At 37.4% G+C, this 17420-nt stretch overlaps 1 protein-coding gene across 1 annotated transcript; it reads right to left on the reverse strand.

Annotated features, from left to right (window-relative positions):
• Positions 1 to 1013: 1013 nt before the first annotated feature.
• Positions 1014 to 1511, reverse strand: LOC145631112 (uncharacterized). The gene has a single exon (XM_081683206.1). It carries the CDS (start codon positions 1509 to 1511, stop codon positions 1014 to 1016), a length of 498 nt encoding a protein of 165 aa, XP_081539332.1.
• Positions 1512 to 17420: the final 15909 nt, after the last annotated feature.

The raw sequence follows: 17420 nt of genomic DNA on the forward strand, positions 1-17420 counted from the left end.
TGGGGAATTTCATAGCACTCAACATTCCCTGAATAAAATCCCAGCTTACAGAATCATAAGCCTTCCTGAGATCCACTTTAATGGTACACCTAGGGGGCTTCCTTTTATTATTATAAGCCTTCAGCATGTCTTGACAAATAAGGATATTATCTAGAATAGACCTTCTAGAGACAAAGGCCCCTTGACATTCATCAATTAAACCAGGTAACACCTCTTTCAATCTAGAACATATCATTTTAGAAATGATCTTATACACCACATTACAGCAAGCTATAGGCTTGAATTGAGTAACCTTATTTGCATGTTCAATCTTTGGAATCAAGTTCAAAGTAGTGGAATTCACCTGTTTAAGCAGCTTACCAGAGTTAAAGAAATCCAAAACAGCCTTGTTAACATCTTTTCCAATAATATGCCAAGCAACTTTAAAAAACTTGCTAGAGAAATCATCAGGTCCAGGAGCCTTATCATCATCAATACTCCATAAAGCTGACTTAACATCACTCTCAGAAAAGCTCTACATATAGCCAAACCTTGCTCACCAGATAAAATATTACCCGCAGCTATAACTTCAGAAAGAATGTTGCCCTGCATTGTAGCTTCAATTCCAAGGAGCCCTTGATAATACTCCAAAAAAGCATCACACACTCCCTTAGGATCAGCAGTCACCTCCCCCACATTGTTCACAATAGAATATATGTTATTATGAAGTCTTCTCTTCTTAATAATAGCATGGAAGAAAGCAGAATTCATATCACCATATTTAAGCCAATGAACCTTAGCCTTTTGCTTCAGAAAATTATATCTATCCAGGTGAGTTTTAGCATATCTCACTCTAGCTTCCCTCTCCAATTCAATAAAGCTCTCATTATCAGGCTCAACTTGGAGCTTTGATTGAGTATCCATCAGAGTCTTCTCAGCAACAGCATCCTCTGTTTCAATACAAGAGAAATTCACCATTTTCAGATTTTTCAACACTTTTTTCATCTCTTTCAACATTCTAACACATTGGAACATTAATGTACCGTCAACATAATCTCCCAAGCCTTTTTAACAGCTAAAAGAAACTCAGGGGAATCCACCCCAATATTAACAAACCTAAATGGTTTTCTAACCTGAGCTCCAGAAGCAAACATGTTAATAATACAAGGGCAGTGATCCATTAATCCTTCAGGGAAAAAAGTAGCTTGCATGTTTGGAAATCTATCCATCCAATCATCATTAACAATGATCCTATCAATTTTAGTACACACCCTATCACATCCAGCCTGCTTATTACACCAAGTATAAAACATACCCCCAGCAGCCCAATCTGAAAGATTATTCTGTCTTAGGCAAGCTCTAAAAGGTTCCACTTCAGACAAAGAAACAGGACTGCCAACTCTATCATTAAGATTCAAGATGTTGTTAAAATCCCCACAAAGAATCCAAGGACTGGTCATACAAGCACCAATCTCAGTTACCTGCTCCCAAAGCTTATGCCTAGCAGCAGCCTCATTCAACCCATACACCATTGTGCAGAAAAAACTGTTGCCTGTTCCCTTATGAAGAACTTGCAAATGAATTAACTACTTTTCACATCTAACAATAGACACATCAAACACCTGAGGCAGCCAAATAATCCAAATTCTACCACCCTTATGATGAGAGTAATTAGCACACACAGACCAATCACTCCCCAATCTATTAAACACCACACCAAACTTCTAAGCTTTCACCTTAGTTTCAAGAAGTCCAAAAAGACCAACTCCATGATGTCTAATGAACCTTAAGACATCACAGAGCTTACTGGCCTTATTTAGACCTCTAATGTTCCAGAAACCAAGTCTATCCATGGAGAGAATGAGAACACTCCCCCTCCTCCAATACACTGAATCTATTCCCACTACTACTGATCAAAATAACACCAGGTTTCATAACTTGAGGTTGCTGACTTCTATCAACTTCCTGCTGAGAACCATTCAAATTATCAATCCCACTTTTTAAATTCTGAGAAACAGGCTTCTGAATTGGCCTCCAGACTTTCTGTGGCTTCTATCTTTCCTTGTTCTAAGCTTTCTCAGGTTGCATCTTCACCTTATTCCTCACCTGCACCTTATGATTAGGACGTTGAGCATCAACATGCCCAATCCCACCACACACCTTACAAATCAGAGGCTTCCACTCATACTTCAGAGCTTGTTTAATTGTATTGCCAGATTCATCCAGGAACTCAATGCAATCTGGTAAATCATCACTAAAATTCACTTCTATCATAATCCTGGCATACTCCAATCTTTCCTTGGTGGTCGATGCCTTATCAGTCTTAATAGGATTCCCTATCACAGAAGCCAATTCATTAGAGTCTTTTGCCCCCAATATTTCAATTTCAACCTAGGCAATCTGACCCTAATAGGCACCAAATCCACATGCTCAGCATCAAGGTCCATCCCAGCCACCCATTGTTTCACTATCATTGGTTTATTATCAAACCAAACAGGTCCAGCCCCCAATACTCTATCCCTTGCCTCAATAGTCCGAAATCGAACCAGGAACACCCAATTTGCCATTAAAGAGACCTTATCAATCCCATATCTTCCCCACATCCTTCTAGCAAACCCATTCACAATAGACAAAGGTGGTTTAGTACCAATTATATGGCAAACAATCGCCGAGTTCTAGAAATCAATTTCAGGTTGAACCTCCTCAAGAGTAATTTGGACCTTGCCGCCATTACCCCTATCACAAGAACCCCTATCTAAGTTCTTACCTCCACCAGATAGGTCTACCCCCTCATCCCTAGTCCCACCAAACAAGTTTTCCCTCCAATTCAACCGAGCAATATCAGTAGAATTCGGGGAACGAAAAACAGGGGAGCACAATTCGGAGATCTCAGAAATTGGGGAAAACGCATTCATAGTGCAATTAGAGTGTTTAAGCATCAAAATAGGAGTTGGATTATCCTTATTCAACACACTATCATAGCATTCATCAGTACGAAGCTCATCATTAATGGCAGAAGCAGAGGAATGAATTACCTGGAGCCAATTGTTAAACTCCTGTTGATGCTCACCACGTTCCTCCTCCATCATCCCCTTCACCTACATAGTGTTCTCCATTACTTCATCAATCCAGCTATCAACAGAAACATCCTTAGTGGTAATGCTCTGTTCTTTCCTCTTCGTATAATTCCTTGTTTTGGGTCCCGAATTCTGCTTTGCTCTCTGCTTTTTCTTCGATTTGGAGCTTGAACTCTTGCTTCCCTTACCCTTCTTCCTTTTTTCCATTGAAATCGGGCTGAAAATCGAAGCTCAAATTTGTGGGTTTCAATCGGATTTTCAACTTTCTCTCTCTAGTTCTTGAGATTTTTTCTCTCTACTTTAATTTTATCGATGGAAAATTAACTGACATTTAATGTTTTGTGTCTTTTCTTGCCTTGTAGGTTGCATTTTTGCATTTTGGAACGGAGTGACATTTGGTGAACTCTATTTTATGCTCCTTAATTCTTTTAAGCTAACCTCCCGGTGAGACCTTTCTTATTTTTTACTCTTTTACTCTTTCTTTGAGTGCTTAGTTTAGGACTAGTTTAGGAAGAAGTTGAATGGTTCGAGGTTGTTTGCATTTTTTCTATGGAACCTGGTATCGTTGATGTTGTTATCGAACGATCAATTGTTTGACGATTGGGAATTATTTGGATTATATGCCTCGTTTGTGAAACTTTTTTATTTCTTCCTCTTTCTTTTGTTTTGTTTTCCTTTTTTTGTGGCAAACATGACTATGGCAATATGAAATGAATTTGTTTTTGGGTTCGCTCATGCATTTGGAATTGCTTCCTTTGATAATGTGCCAAAAAATGTTTTTCTTCCTAATTGATGATGGCCTACACGGTTTGAGAGTGCTTGTGGTTGAGATAGACAAATTTTAAGCTAAGGTAGCAAGGTTAAGAACTATTGAGGACGTTTGAACCCTTAGTTCACGGGATAGTGGTAAGATGGTGTTGCTCTCTATAGTGGATATGAAGCTCTTTAGTTAGTGTTTGCTTACTTCCTATCCCTTGTGAGGTTTAAATTGTTCAAGCCTCCATCAATTTTTTTGAGCGGCGTTTAGGATCCTTGACTATGCATATCTTAATCCTTGTGTTATCCTCTAACTCCCAAGATTGTGACCAAGCAGCTCTAGGGGAGGAAAAGGGCACCCTTTTCTCATTTTTCTTTATCTTCTTTTTGTTTTGTTACATATTTTGTTTTTATTTTGTATTTGTTCCTCTTTCCAACCCTTTGAGCCTATTCCCATTCTTGATTATGAGCCACATTACAAGCCTTATGACATTTTGTTTCCCTAACCCTTAGTTTGTGAAGCATTTCGGTTTGAGAGTTTGTTTTGTGTTGTAATGAAAATGAGAAAGTATTATGCTCTTTGTACCAAGCAAGAAAGTAGATTGTATATATTGTGTGTAATAAAGCAAATGCATCCCAGAAAAAGCCATCCTTAGTTAAAAAACGCAAGGACATCAAATAAAAGTTTCAAAAAAAAAAGGGTTAGGTTTTGTTTTCTTCCCTAAGTTAAGCATTGAGGACAATGCTTCGTTCAAGCTTGGGGGGAGCGATAATTCGTTTTCTTTTTTTATGGAATGTTGGTGTTGAGTAAGCTTGGGGGAGATGGCATTATTGGTATTTTTTTTATGTTTGGTGATTTCTTGAGTTTGTTTTTGAGGTTTGATCACCCTTTTGCTTCACTTAGGAAATGTCACCAAAATTTTCAAATTTTTACCCCACCTTAACCCTTTGCCTTACTTTACAACCCTAGTTAAGACCCTTAGACTTTAGAGGGGTGAGGTCAAATTCCGGTGGAGGGAGATAGATTTCAACCCTATGGAGAGAGTATGCATAGTTGAGATGTCAGGATGACCCACTAATTCCACAAATTGAATCTTTTTTCCGGTTCCTTCGTGGAATCATGAGGAGCTAACTAGGGGGTGATTTGAAGCTAGTGGAGAGAACGTGGATCGTCTTGGATGGGGCTAGGGCGGAGAATGAATTATCTAGTTCTCTATGCTTAGCTTAGGTTTGTCTCTTTCAACCATGAGAATCTTAGAACGTGTTTTCCCTCATTGAATTGAGAAAGGTGAGTATTCTTTGGTGCATATCTCTTCTTTTTGAGTCCAAATGGAGAATTTTCCGCCTTTGAGCTTGATTGGTTTTCCTAAACCTTGCCATGTTATGTTGGTCATGGTTGTGTTTTTTTTTTTGTGTTTGCTTTTCTTTTGTTTTTTTTTTTTTTTTTGCCCTGGTTTTTGTCTAGAGTTGTGGGTTAAGCTCATAGAAAACCCTCACGAGAGAACACTCGTCCTCTAGAGCAATCTAGGGGTTTAAAGGGCTTGTCTTTAGTTGCTAAAATTGACTGTGATTCCTACGAAAGTGAGTTAGTGTATATTCTTTCTCTTTTTAGTTTTTCTTAGTTGAATAAATCATTCTCCCTTTCTCTTGTGTTTCGTGTTAATTTGCTCGAGGACGAGCAAAAGTTTATCTTGGGGAAGTTTCATAAGTGACTTTTATGTCACTTTTAGCGTACTTTTATGCTTATTTTCCAGTCTAGTTTCTAATAATTTCCCTTGTTTTACGCTTCATTTCTCTCTTTTTCTTATTTTCCTTATTTGATCTTTATTTTATCTATTTCAGCAGTTTTTAATAGTTTTAGCTTATTTTCTTAATTTATTTAAATTCTCTTATTCTCTATGTTTATATTTTAAGTTTTTAGTTCTTGTTATATAATAGTAAAACAAAATATGATGAGTGACATTTATGTCACGCTTAGGGTAGTGTTTATGCTTTGTTTTAGCTTGTCTTGAGGTGTTTTGTAGTTGTTTTGTTCAAATAATGCGTTCATACATGTCTCGATGTGTTTTGGATGAAATCGCGTATATGCTTAAATGCTTCCCTTTATTGCGTGTTTTCACCGTTGCCTTTACCTTATTGCTTCCTTTGGTGCTTGTGCTTAGTTAATTGAAGTCTTGGATTGCAAAGAAGAGGACAAGTAAGCACGAGAGTATAATCAAAGAAGCAAGGTGCGAGGGAGCGGAAAATGTCAGAACCCGCGCAGAAGGATGTAAATTTCATAATCGAGGCAGAGAGATTTGCGCGGGTTGTGTGAGACCTGTGCGCGGGCGCACACCCAAGTCGCGTGGGCGCACAACTCAGCCAGCAAGCCCCAACCCACAAATGCGCGGGCGCACGGATACCTTGCGCGGGCGCACAGCGAGCCCTGTTCAGCGTTTTTGCGCGTATCTATTTATATTCGAGGATTGTTTTTGTACGGGATGACTGGATATTATTAGATCTTTTTCTCTAGTTTTAGGAGAGCTTCTCTCTCTAGGTTTTAGGGTTAGATTAGATAATTTTTAGAGAGAGAAAGTAGATTATTGCTCAATTTTCTTCCAAGTATTCAACTTTGCTCAAGTTTAATCTTCAATCAAGCAAGAATTCAAGTTTTCATCTTTTCCTTTCTTTAGTAATTTCTAATCCTTTCCTTTAGCTTTATTTATTTGCATTTATTATTGCTTATTTTTGTTAATCTTATTATTTCATCTAGTTGATATTGATTTCATTGTTTTTAATCATGTTTTGTTTTAAGTTTCTTAAGTTTGTTTCTAGTTTTGATATTATGTTTAATCTCCCTTCTCTAGGCTAATCTTTTAGCTAGGGGAAGGGGGTGGAAGATATGAGTTGATATTGGATGAATGATATTGGTTGGATTGAACTTATGCCATAAATTGATGAAAGACATATTTTTAATAGCTTGAGATTATGGTTGCACTCTATTTGATGTTTTCTACTTTAAATGCATGAAAGTGATTTGAACTAGATTAAGATCATCTCTATTATAATGATTGCATGAGAATGAGTTATTAAAGTGGAGTTTTTATGGATTGTGTTTCTTTATTCTCTTGATTTGATTGTAACTAATAGGATGCATGAGAATGATCCTTATTAGTGTAGACCTCTTTCATTGATTTGCCTAGACTATTGCATGAGAATGAATTGTTTAGGTAGAATCTTGTGTTCTTTGGCATGTGTTTCATGATAATCATTATAATTCCCCTCTTTCTAATCATATTTGACACCCCCGTATTCCCTAGCGTCATATTCCCTTGATTTAAATCATCATTTTCTTGTTTATTTGTAGTTTTAGTGTTCTTACAAAACAAAACCAACAAAAACAATTCCCTTTTTACTCTTGCATTAGTGATTATTGATGTTGAATTAGTGTGCTTCCCTAGTGGTTTGACCCTTTACTTGCCACTAACTAGTTTGGTGTAAGTTTAAGTATTATAAATGATTAATTTGATTAGGGTAGTAGCTTAACGATCTATCTTATTCCGATCACATACTGGTTCACAAGCAGCAAAGCGTCGACGTACTAGCATAGCAGCATTAAGGATCAACAAGCAGTGGTCTTTTCGAAGACTATCACGGCGGAATTGGAGGCAGTTACAGGCGTAGCAATCTTCAGGCGGTATTCTCTAGCTTGCAGAAGATCGTCAAAACAAACAGCAAGATGGCGTTCCCTAGCGTGTGGATGGTTGTCACAACAGCAATGCAGCAACAACACCAATCGGTTACCTTCAGAGACGTGTGCTCGACTGTGAAAGATACGCGTTTCTTAACTCTTTTATTTGTTTAACTAACGCTAGTTTGCAGGTATCGGCGTTACAAGAATGGTTTAGGATCGCAGAACGTTCTGAATCATTCTCCGTCCCTATCGATACTTTAACTTTTGTTTTCGAAACTTGCGTTTATTCAAACTCAGTCAAAGTGGGGGCTTCTGTAGACACCCATTTGTGTCTCCCCAAAACTAAACCCATTGATGAGTACCTTTCACGTCGAATCATAATCGAATGAAGTGAAAGTGTGGAAAGTTTTGTGTTGCGGATAGTTTTAATTTTTTTTTCTCTTCTCACTGTTTTTGAAAACTTATTTTAAGAAAACAGTCAATACAGTTTGGTTGGTCCATGATATGGGTCCAATAGTAGTGTTCTTGGATGAGGCTTGAAAAGAGCTTTCCAATGATATATTATAAGCCCAATTCCGATGAATAATGAGGAAGTTATGGCCAAATCACTAAACTGGGCCCGGTTTGAGCCTTATATGCGGCCCAATGATCTAAGGGAGGGCTTAATATGGATTTATCATTACTAATGCAATTAGGAATGGTTTTAGTCTTCTATATTCTTCTAGAAGGTTCTTTTCATTTCTAATTCAATTAGCACTGATAAATTGACTTTTGTTGACTTTTTAGAATTTTAATCAGAATAAAAGAGTGTTTTTGAGGAAAATACGTTTTTATCCTCCTGTACGTTTTTGAGGAAAATACGTTTTTATCCTCCTAGCGCTAATGTCAGCGTCTAGCGCTAACTTCATTTTTTAACGTCAGAATTTTGGTTTATTTTTCTATCTTTTTGGCTGATTTTCTCTATAAATAGCCTCCTCAAAACTTCGTTTTCAATGATCAATTCTCCTCTCTAATCTACAATCTACAATCATCAATTCTCTAATTCTCTTCTCTAAAGCTTATTCTTTCTCTCTTTTCTAAACCAACCTTCATAAAAAATTCCGCATTCACAAGATCTAAACACACCTAGCATAATTCGAAGTTGCCTTCGCCCTAGACGTGAAAGGTTTTAATTTTTTTAGGGTTTGGTCCCTAATCTCTCTTTCAATTATTTAATTTAATTGTTGATTTTATTATTTTCCTTGAAGTTACTAATGTGTGTATGTTGTTATTAGAAAGAGGTACGAGGCATCCAAGTAAGTGCTTTAATTGATTTATTGATATTATGATATAGAAATCATGTCTATATTGTTATTATAAATTCCTAGTATCATGTTAGGATGCTTTTCTTAATTTGATGTTTAGGGTGACAACAATAAATTCCTAGTATCATGTTTAGGGTAAAGAATATAATGTCAATTATGATTTCTATGATGCCTTTTATTGTTTTTCCTAATAGTATCATGTTAGGGTTAAAGATTTGATTTTTATTGTTTAGTGACATTCTAGGGTTTGTTATTAATCTTGTTAGTATCATGCCTAGGATCTTGCTATTAATATTATGCTTTAACATGATTATGGTTGTTATTATTTTTATTTTTATTATTATGTTGCTTGATTATATTTATTGTTATTGTTTGATCACGCCTTTTATGCATGTTTAAAGGGAATTTGTACTTGTAATCACACTTAATAAGATAATTAATAATCTTGTTTATGGTTAATATAATTATAATTCAAGTGATCGCCAATAATAGTTTTATTTAAATTTGTGCATTAATATTCAACCAACATAGATAAAAAAGGTTTAGGGTAAACCTAATGATTGCATGTTAGTCAGAAAGCGCACATGAATACGATCAGAATAAAGTAGAGGCCTATTTTTAGGGCAGGTTCAATCTCTTTTAGGTTGGATTTGTACCTTCATCCCCGAACTACCAGTCATGGTTTCAGACCTATTGGAGTTGACGATCTCATGGATCGTTAAGGGGTGTAACCTTCACCCTGTGGACAGTTTACAAGTTCCTAAAACTTGTCGGCGACTCTTTTGCTCTATCTTCTTTCCCTTTGGACGCCACCGTACTTTAGTGTATGATCACAGTGGGGTTCAAGCTAGGGGTAATGCTTGAAATATTCCCTACAGTATGACAAAATTCTAATTAATATTCCCTTGCTCCACATTATCTTTTAGAAAGTGATGCCTAATGTGGATATGTTTTACCTTTGAGTGTTGAACCGGATCCTTAGAAATACATATAGCACTGGTATTATCACAGTAAATAGGCACACATTAAAAAATAATAACAAAATCTCTAACATGTTGCTTTATCCAAAGTACTTGTGAACAACATGATGCTGCTGCCACGTACTCAGCTTCAGCTGTAGACATTGCAACTGTGTTTTGCTTCTTGGAACCCCAAGAAACTAAACAAGGTCCTAAAAACTGTACCATACCTGAAATGCTTTTTTTATTGACCAAATCACCTGCATAGTCAGCATCAGTAAAGCCATTTAAATCAAAGAAGTCACTTCTAGGATAGAAGAGACTCAAATCATCAGTTCCTTTCAGGTATCTAAGGATTCTCTTTACTGCTTTCAAGTTAGACTCCTTCGGGTTTGCTTGGAACCTGTCACACAAACCTACACTAAAAGATATGTCAGGTCTACTATCTGTTAGATAAAGTAAATAACCTATCATGCCTCTATACATAGATTGATCAACTCAAGTTCCAGTTGGATCTTCATCCAATCTGGTTGCTATACCCATTAGAGTGTTATTAGTCTTAGCATTATCTAGCTTGTAATTCTTCATCAGTTCCTTGATATATTTTTGTTAATGGATCATGATTCCTTCTTCAGTTTGCTTGATTTGCAATCCGAGGAAGAAGTTTAATTCTCCCATCATGCTCATTTCAAATTCTCCACTCATAAGGTTAGCAAAATACTTGCACAAAGTTTCATTAGTTGCACCAAATAAAATATCATCAACATAAATTTGTACAACTAATATGTCAGTTCCATTTGATTTTAACAACAAAGTTTTATCTATTTTACCGCGTTTAAAACCATTTTGCAATAGGAACTTAGACAATCTTTCATACCATGCTCTAGGAGCTTGCTTCAGCCCATAAAGAGCTTTGTCAAGCTTATAGACATGGTTTGGGAACTCTAGATTTTCAAATCTAGAAGTTTGTTCCACATAAACTTCTTCATTTTAAAATCCATTTAGAAATGCACATTTAACATCCATCCGGAACAACGTGAATCCCCTATAAGCATCAAAAGCAATAAGTAAACGAATAGCCTCTAACCTGGCCACTGGTGCAAATGTTTCTTCATAGTTTATTCCTTCTTGTTGATAGAAACCTTGAACAACAAGTCTTGCTTTGTTCCTGAAAATAATACCATGCTCATCTAGCTAATTCCTAAACACCCACTTTAGACCTATAGTCTTCTTATCCTTGGGTCTAGGTTCCAGATGCCAAACTTTATTTCTTTCAAACTCTTTTAATTTAGCTTGCATAGAATTAATCCAGTCTGCATCAGTTAAAGCTTCAACGTAGTTCTTAGGTTCCATAAAAGAGAGGAATGCACAGAAGTTTCTAAGCTGAGATCTAGTCTGAGTTCCTTTTGTAATATCACTCATGATTGCATCCACAGGATGTGATTTCTGATATTTCCATTGCTTTGGTGTAAATTCCTTGACTGGATACAACCTTTTCTAATTATTGTTGACTGGTTCTTCTGTAGGAACTTGGTCTTGAGTCTTAGTTGGATCTTCAATAGGATATTCCTCAATCAGATCTTGATTTTGTTCTTGAGGTGGAGTTCCTGGTGCATTCTCCATTTCTGGTTCTACATTTGCTTCTGGATTCATTTCTTCTACATTTTCAACTTGCTGCTTCTGCAATGATGTTGATTCCTCATCTTGATCTGGCTTGCGCACAAGTCCAATTTCAAAATCATCATCACAATCCTGTACATCATTTAACTGTTCAGTTTCATCAAATATGATATGTACAGATTCCTCAACACACATTGTTCTCTTATTATAAATATGGGTGCACATCTGAAACATGGTGCAACACATAAAGGTGTGCTTGTAAGAACTGATCTCGGTCTGGTGACATTCGTTTCGACCCCATTGTGCCATGACCATCAAGTCTACCTTCATGTCGAGAAGTAGGAAGACCAATAGGTTGAGCAAGGGCTATGTAGTCCGCCACAAAGTTACCTATCTCCTCACCCACGGTCCCTTGCATCATACTTCCTTTAGGGTGAGCCCGGTTCCGTACTTTATCTTGTAATGTACCCATGTGTCTTTCAAAAGAGTAGCACCACCTCATGAACACTAGACCGCACAACTTAATCTCACGCACCAAATGAAGAACCGGATGAACCATTATGTCAAAAACTGAGGGTGAGAAATACATCTCAAATTTGCACAAAGTCACAACCACATCTGCTTGCAAAGCATCTAGTGTACTAGGATCAAGAACTTTGCTACAAATTGTATTGAAAAACGAACAAAGGCTTGTAATCTCTTCCCTCACGTGTTTCGGTAGAATACCACAGATTGCAATCGGTAGGAATACTTGCATCATAATGTGACAATCATGGGATTTCATACTTGTTAGCTACAATTCTCCATTTAAGGTTTCAAATCTTTTCATGTTAGATGAGAACCCTGATAGAACCTTAATGCCGTACAGACATGCACAAAACATACGTTTCTCTACCCTTGACAATGTATAGCAAGCCGGGGGTAAATAATTCTTTTCATCCTTCCCTTTACCCTTAACTTTCTTTTTTGACGAATCTTTGGCCTTTCCCTTTCCCTTGCTCTTCTCCTTCCCTTTTTTCGAAACATTTTTATCTTCTATTCTCGGCTCCTTCCCCTTTCTAACCTTTTCTTGAGGCCACAATTCTAGACAAATCCCCATCTCTTTCAAATCTAACCGTGCACCCTTTCCGTCCTTTGTTTTTCCTGGGATATTCATAAGCGTCCCCAAAAGAGCATCACACACATTCTTCTCTATATGCATCACATCAAGACAATGCCTAACGTCATGTTCTCTCCAGTACGGAAGCTTCAAAAAGATTGATTCTTTCTTAAACAGAGCAGCAGAGACCACAGTTTTTTCTGATTTTCCAAACACCGTTCGTATCCCTTTTACCCAAGCACTAATCTCAGCACCAGTCAATGGTCTAGGCGCAGTATCCTCTTCCACGGTTCCATCGAAAGCCTTTTTTCTGCCTACGGTACGGGTGATCACGCCTAAGGAACCTTTGAGTCCGTAGGTATACATCTTTGTGAGAATAAGTCAAGTATACGCTTGATGTGTCATCAATACATATGGGGCATGCTTTTTTCCCTTTGACCTTGTACCCGCACAAGTTGCCATATGCAGGGAAGTCATTCATGGTCCATATAAGGGCTGCACGCAATATGAACATCACGTTCTGATGAGCATCGAAAACGGAAACCCCTTCGTCCCACATCTTTCTCAAGTCGTCAATAAGCGGCGCAAGGTAAACATCTATGTCGTTTCCAGGTTGCTTAGGACCAGTTATTAGCAATGAAAGCATTACAAACTTACGTTTCATACACAGCCAAGGAGGCAAATTATAAATCACTAAAAGTACCGGTCATGTGCTGTGTTGGGTACTAAGAGTGCCAAATGGATTCATCCCGTCCGTGCACAACCCAAGCCTTAAATTTCTGACTTCATTACCAAATTCCTCAAACTTCAAATCAATGTTCTTCCACTGTGGAGAGTCAGCTGGATGCTTCAGCATTCTGCTTTTCTTTCTTCCCTCTGCATGCCACCTCAAGTTTTTAGCGTCTTTTGGTATTGAGAACAGACGCTTAAACCTTGGAATAATGGGAAGATACCACAACACCTTAGCAGGAGGTCCCTCCGTGCCAGGATTGCAACTCATGCGCTTGTACCGCGACCGCTTGCATTGTGGACACTCCTGCAGTTGTTCATACTCATTTCGATACAGAATACAGTCATTAGGACATGCATGTATCTTCTTATACTCCAAACCAAAGGGACATATGAGCTTCTTTGCGTAATAGTAAGACTTAGGAATTTCATTCCCATCAGGCAACATATCACTTAATGCGGTCAACAAAGAAGTAAAACTGATGTCCGTCCAGCCATGCTTCGACTTATTGTTGAAAAGTGTTAGCACGACCGATAGTTTGGAGTATTTTTTGCACCCGGGATACAAAGGCTTTTTGGAAGCCTCCGATAATAACTAAAACACTTCACCTTCAACACCATGCAACATCTCATCCACTTGTTCATCCTCGACCTCATCCGCCTGATCATCATCGGCTCCATCCTCACCATTATCAAAAATATAGTCATCATTCTCGTATTCCTCGTCCACATGAATCTCATTGCTTCTAACACGCACATCATTCCGATCAAGATCCCCACTGTACTCTCCACTTTCTCCGTGCCAAATCCACACATGGTATAATTGCCTAAACCCACGACATAATACATGATCTCTAATGATTTCAACACTATCGAACACATTCACATTATTACAATCAACACAAGGACAATAAAGGCCTTTGCCACCCAGTTTGCGTTGATAAGCTAAAGCCCTCTCGCAAAACTCTTGAACCCCATTCCAAAATTTCAATGTATCGCGTCTACCATACATCCAACCACGATCCTTCTCCATTTAGTAAATTGTCTCTAAACATATATAGCAACATATAATTTATAATGTGTAAGTGCTACATATTTTATGTAAATCAAATTCAAGTACAAAACATGAATATACCATTCATATAGTGAAAAAATGCATGTTTCCAAAGGGTCCTTATCACTCCAACCCAACCCATCCTTGAATGTCTACTCTCACTAGTGAATGTATGTCAACTTTCCAATTTTAAGGAAAATCCGGCAGCATTTCCCCCTAGTTCTCCAAGTACACGATGTAGATAATTAATTACCCACATATGTACCCAGAGAACATAGTGAGGAAATGGTAAGCCAAGATGTTCCTTAAAATCGAAAAGAAAACATACATTCACCACCTAAGTGAGAGTACACATTCAAGAACAGTCCCAACCGGGGACTATTCAAGACTTTCTCCTAATGAGAAAGCCTTGAACGGGTATATAGGCATATGATGATGCAAGTATTCTATATATTGTTGTATTTATTTGCAATTAAACAATACACAAGTTGCAATTTCATGAATAAACTTTTATAATGGATAAATAGAAAGAAATATAGCTAAGTAAAGTTTATAAGTCATACCAATATAGCAACTACCCATTTGAGCTCAATATGTAGTCCTCAAGCTAATTAAACTCATGCTTCAATTCACAAATCTATTAAAAAAAACAAAAATTATCAAAGTCACTAGTTCTCTAATATATTCACAATTCTCTAATGTATTCACAATTCTCTAATTTATTCACAACTAATTAAGTGGCAATATCACAATTCTCTAATTTAATCACAATTCTCTAAATTATTCACAATTCTCTAATGTAATCACAATTCTCTAATTTATTCACAATTTTCTAATTTATTCACAACTAATTATTAACAAGGTCACTAATTCTCTAATATATTCACAATTACCCATTAAAACAACCTAAAATTACACATAATAACATAGCAAAATTCAACTAATTAAGTAACATTTTTACTAATCTCTACTATATTCAAAAGTACTCATTAAATCAACCTTAAAATAACCCATTAAAACATTCAAAATTTTCAACTAAGGAACAATGTATAACAAAATTACTCTAACCTACAATATGTATTCAAAATTTCTAAATAAACAACCAATTCAAAAATTAAAAAAATTAGGGTAAAATTATATACATTCCTTGACTTTAATTTGCTTAACAATAATTGTTCAAAATGCTATTGAAAATAATAGAATTACATATTTCAAAATAATTGTTCAATTTTTTAACAAAAAAATAAAAACTTACCCTAATAAACTAGTTGGAGGTGGAAGAAGCTAAGGGGAGGAGAGATTGAGGACGACCCTAATAGTGGAGGAAGCAGCGGTGGTGCGCAATGGTGGAGGCAGCGCTGCGGTGGAGTGGTGGAGGCGGTGCGCGGTGGTGGAACAAGCAGCAATGGGTGTTGAGTTTCAAACAATGCAAAGAATTGAAAGAGAAAGAAAGGGAAAACAGAAGGGCAGGGGAGGAATGACAGAGAGGGGCGGTAGTTTTCGACACCTCTGGTGGCCGGTGAAGGTGGCGGCTGTGGTGGAGGGAAAAGGGGGAGGCACTTCAGTTCGCTCTAGTGAAGCTAAGGGATAGAACAAATGAAGGGAATGAAAGAGAAAGAGAGGAAGAAGAAAGGAAAGCCGCGTTTTTTTTTTTTTTTGGCACCGGTTCAAACCGGTGCCTTTTTAATTTTTGGCACCGGTTCAGGCCAAACCGGTGCCTTTTCTCTTTTGGTAAAATCCCGCCCATTTCTAGACCGGTTTTGGCCACCGGTTTGGCCTGAACCGGTGCCATATGGGGGGTGCCTAATGCTATTTTTCTACTAGTGTAAACTCTATAGGCTTTACTATTTGAGGCATATCCTAACACTACAAGAAAACAGCAAAATTACGACGGAAAAAGTTCGTCGTAAAATATGTCAATTCCATCGTAAAGTAGGGTTACGACGGAATTCCGTCGTAAATGGTTGTCGGAAAACCCTTTCTAGGAAAATGGCCATATTACGACGGAATTTCCGTCGTAAACCAACTTTACGACGGAATTTCCGTCGTAAACCAACTTTACGACGGAATTTACGACGGAAATAATATCGTCGGACTTGGAATTGGCCTTTATTGAAGATCCGTCGCAAACTTGCGACGGAACAGTTTCCGTCGCAAACTTTAGGTTACGACGGAATTTTCCGTCGTAAAATATAATTTACGACGGAATTTTCTGTCGTAATTTATAATTTACAACGGAAAAAAGCCTCGCAAAATATAATTTACGACGGAAAATTTCGTCGTTATTTATAATTTCCGTCGTAATTGTATTTTGCGACAGAAAATTCCGTCGCAAACTATACATTTCCGACAGAAATTTCCGTCGCAAATATGTACATTACGACGGAAAATTCCGTCGTAAATTATATTTCCAGCCCAAAACAAATTTTTGTAATTTTCTGCATTTTCAAACCTGAATTTTTTTAATGATAAATCGACAAAAAAAAAACTAAATATTGAGTCCTAAAATTGTTGTTTTAAAAAAATTAATTACCGACCTACGAAATTATATTTATGTACATATATATATAATAATTATGTCCTAGTATAAAAGATAGTCCACATTTTGGTATCTATACCAAACAAAAGCTAGGTTAGAGTGATTCTATGCTAGACTAAAGCTAAGCTACGCAATCGCCTGGAAACCCTGGCCTGCTCCACCACTACCCGGGTCGTCCCTAGGGTCTCGATGCTAAGGATGAATGGTGGAACATGAGGCGTTGTTGGTGAGACGACTCATCATCTCATCCATACTCTCCTTGTGTCTCCTCTCCATTTCAGCCATTCGGGCTTCCATTTGAGTTTGGAGAGCTTGCACCCTGTGTTCCATCTGGTCTTGCATTTGAGAAATGACAGACGACGTGTATTGCTGTGAAGAACGGGAACCTCGACCCATCTGTTTGCCATAGTAGAGCTCTGCACTTTGGCCAAGTCCCTTCACACTCCCCTTCTTGCTGCGCCCACCAACCGACTCCCAGTATAACTCATTGGGACTCTTCTGAACCCCCTGACTCCTTGTTTCTTCGAGTTTCTTCTGGTAGGTCTCCTACAAAATATTGAAGATAATAAAAAATATTGTTAAAAAAACAACCAACAATATAAGGTAAGGTTTCTTTCTTCTAACATTCCAA

The sequence above is a fragment of the Chenopodium album genome, chromosome 1 (assembly GCF_948465745.1).
Source record: "Chenopodium album chromosome 1, dcCheAlbu1.1, whole genome shotgun sequence".
NCBI lineage: Eukaryota > Viridiplantae > Streptophyta > Magnoliopsida > Caryophyllales > Amaranthaceae > Chenopodium > Chenopodium album.

Coding starts and splice junctions, on each gene's coding strand:
- LOC145631112 (XM_081683206.1), bottom strand. CDS start 1,511: ATGGTGTATGGGTTGAATGAGGCTGCTGCTAGGCATAAGCTTTGGGAG.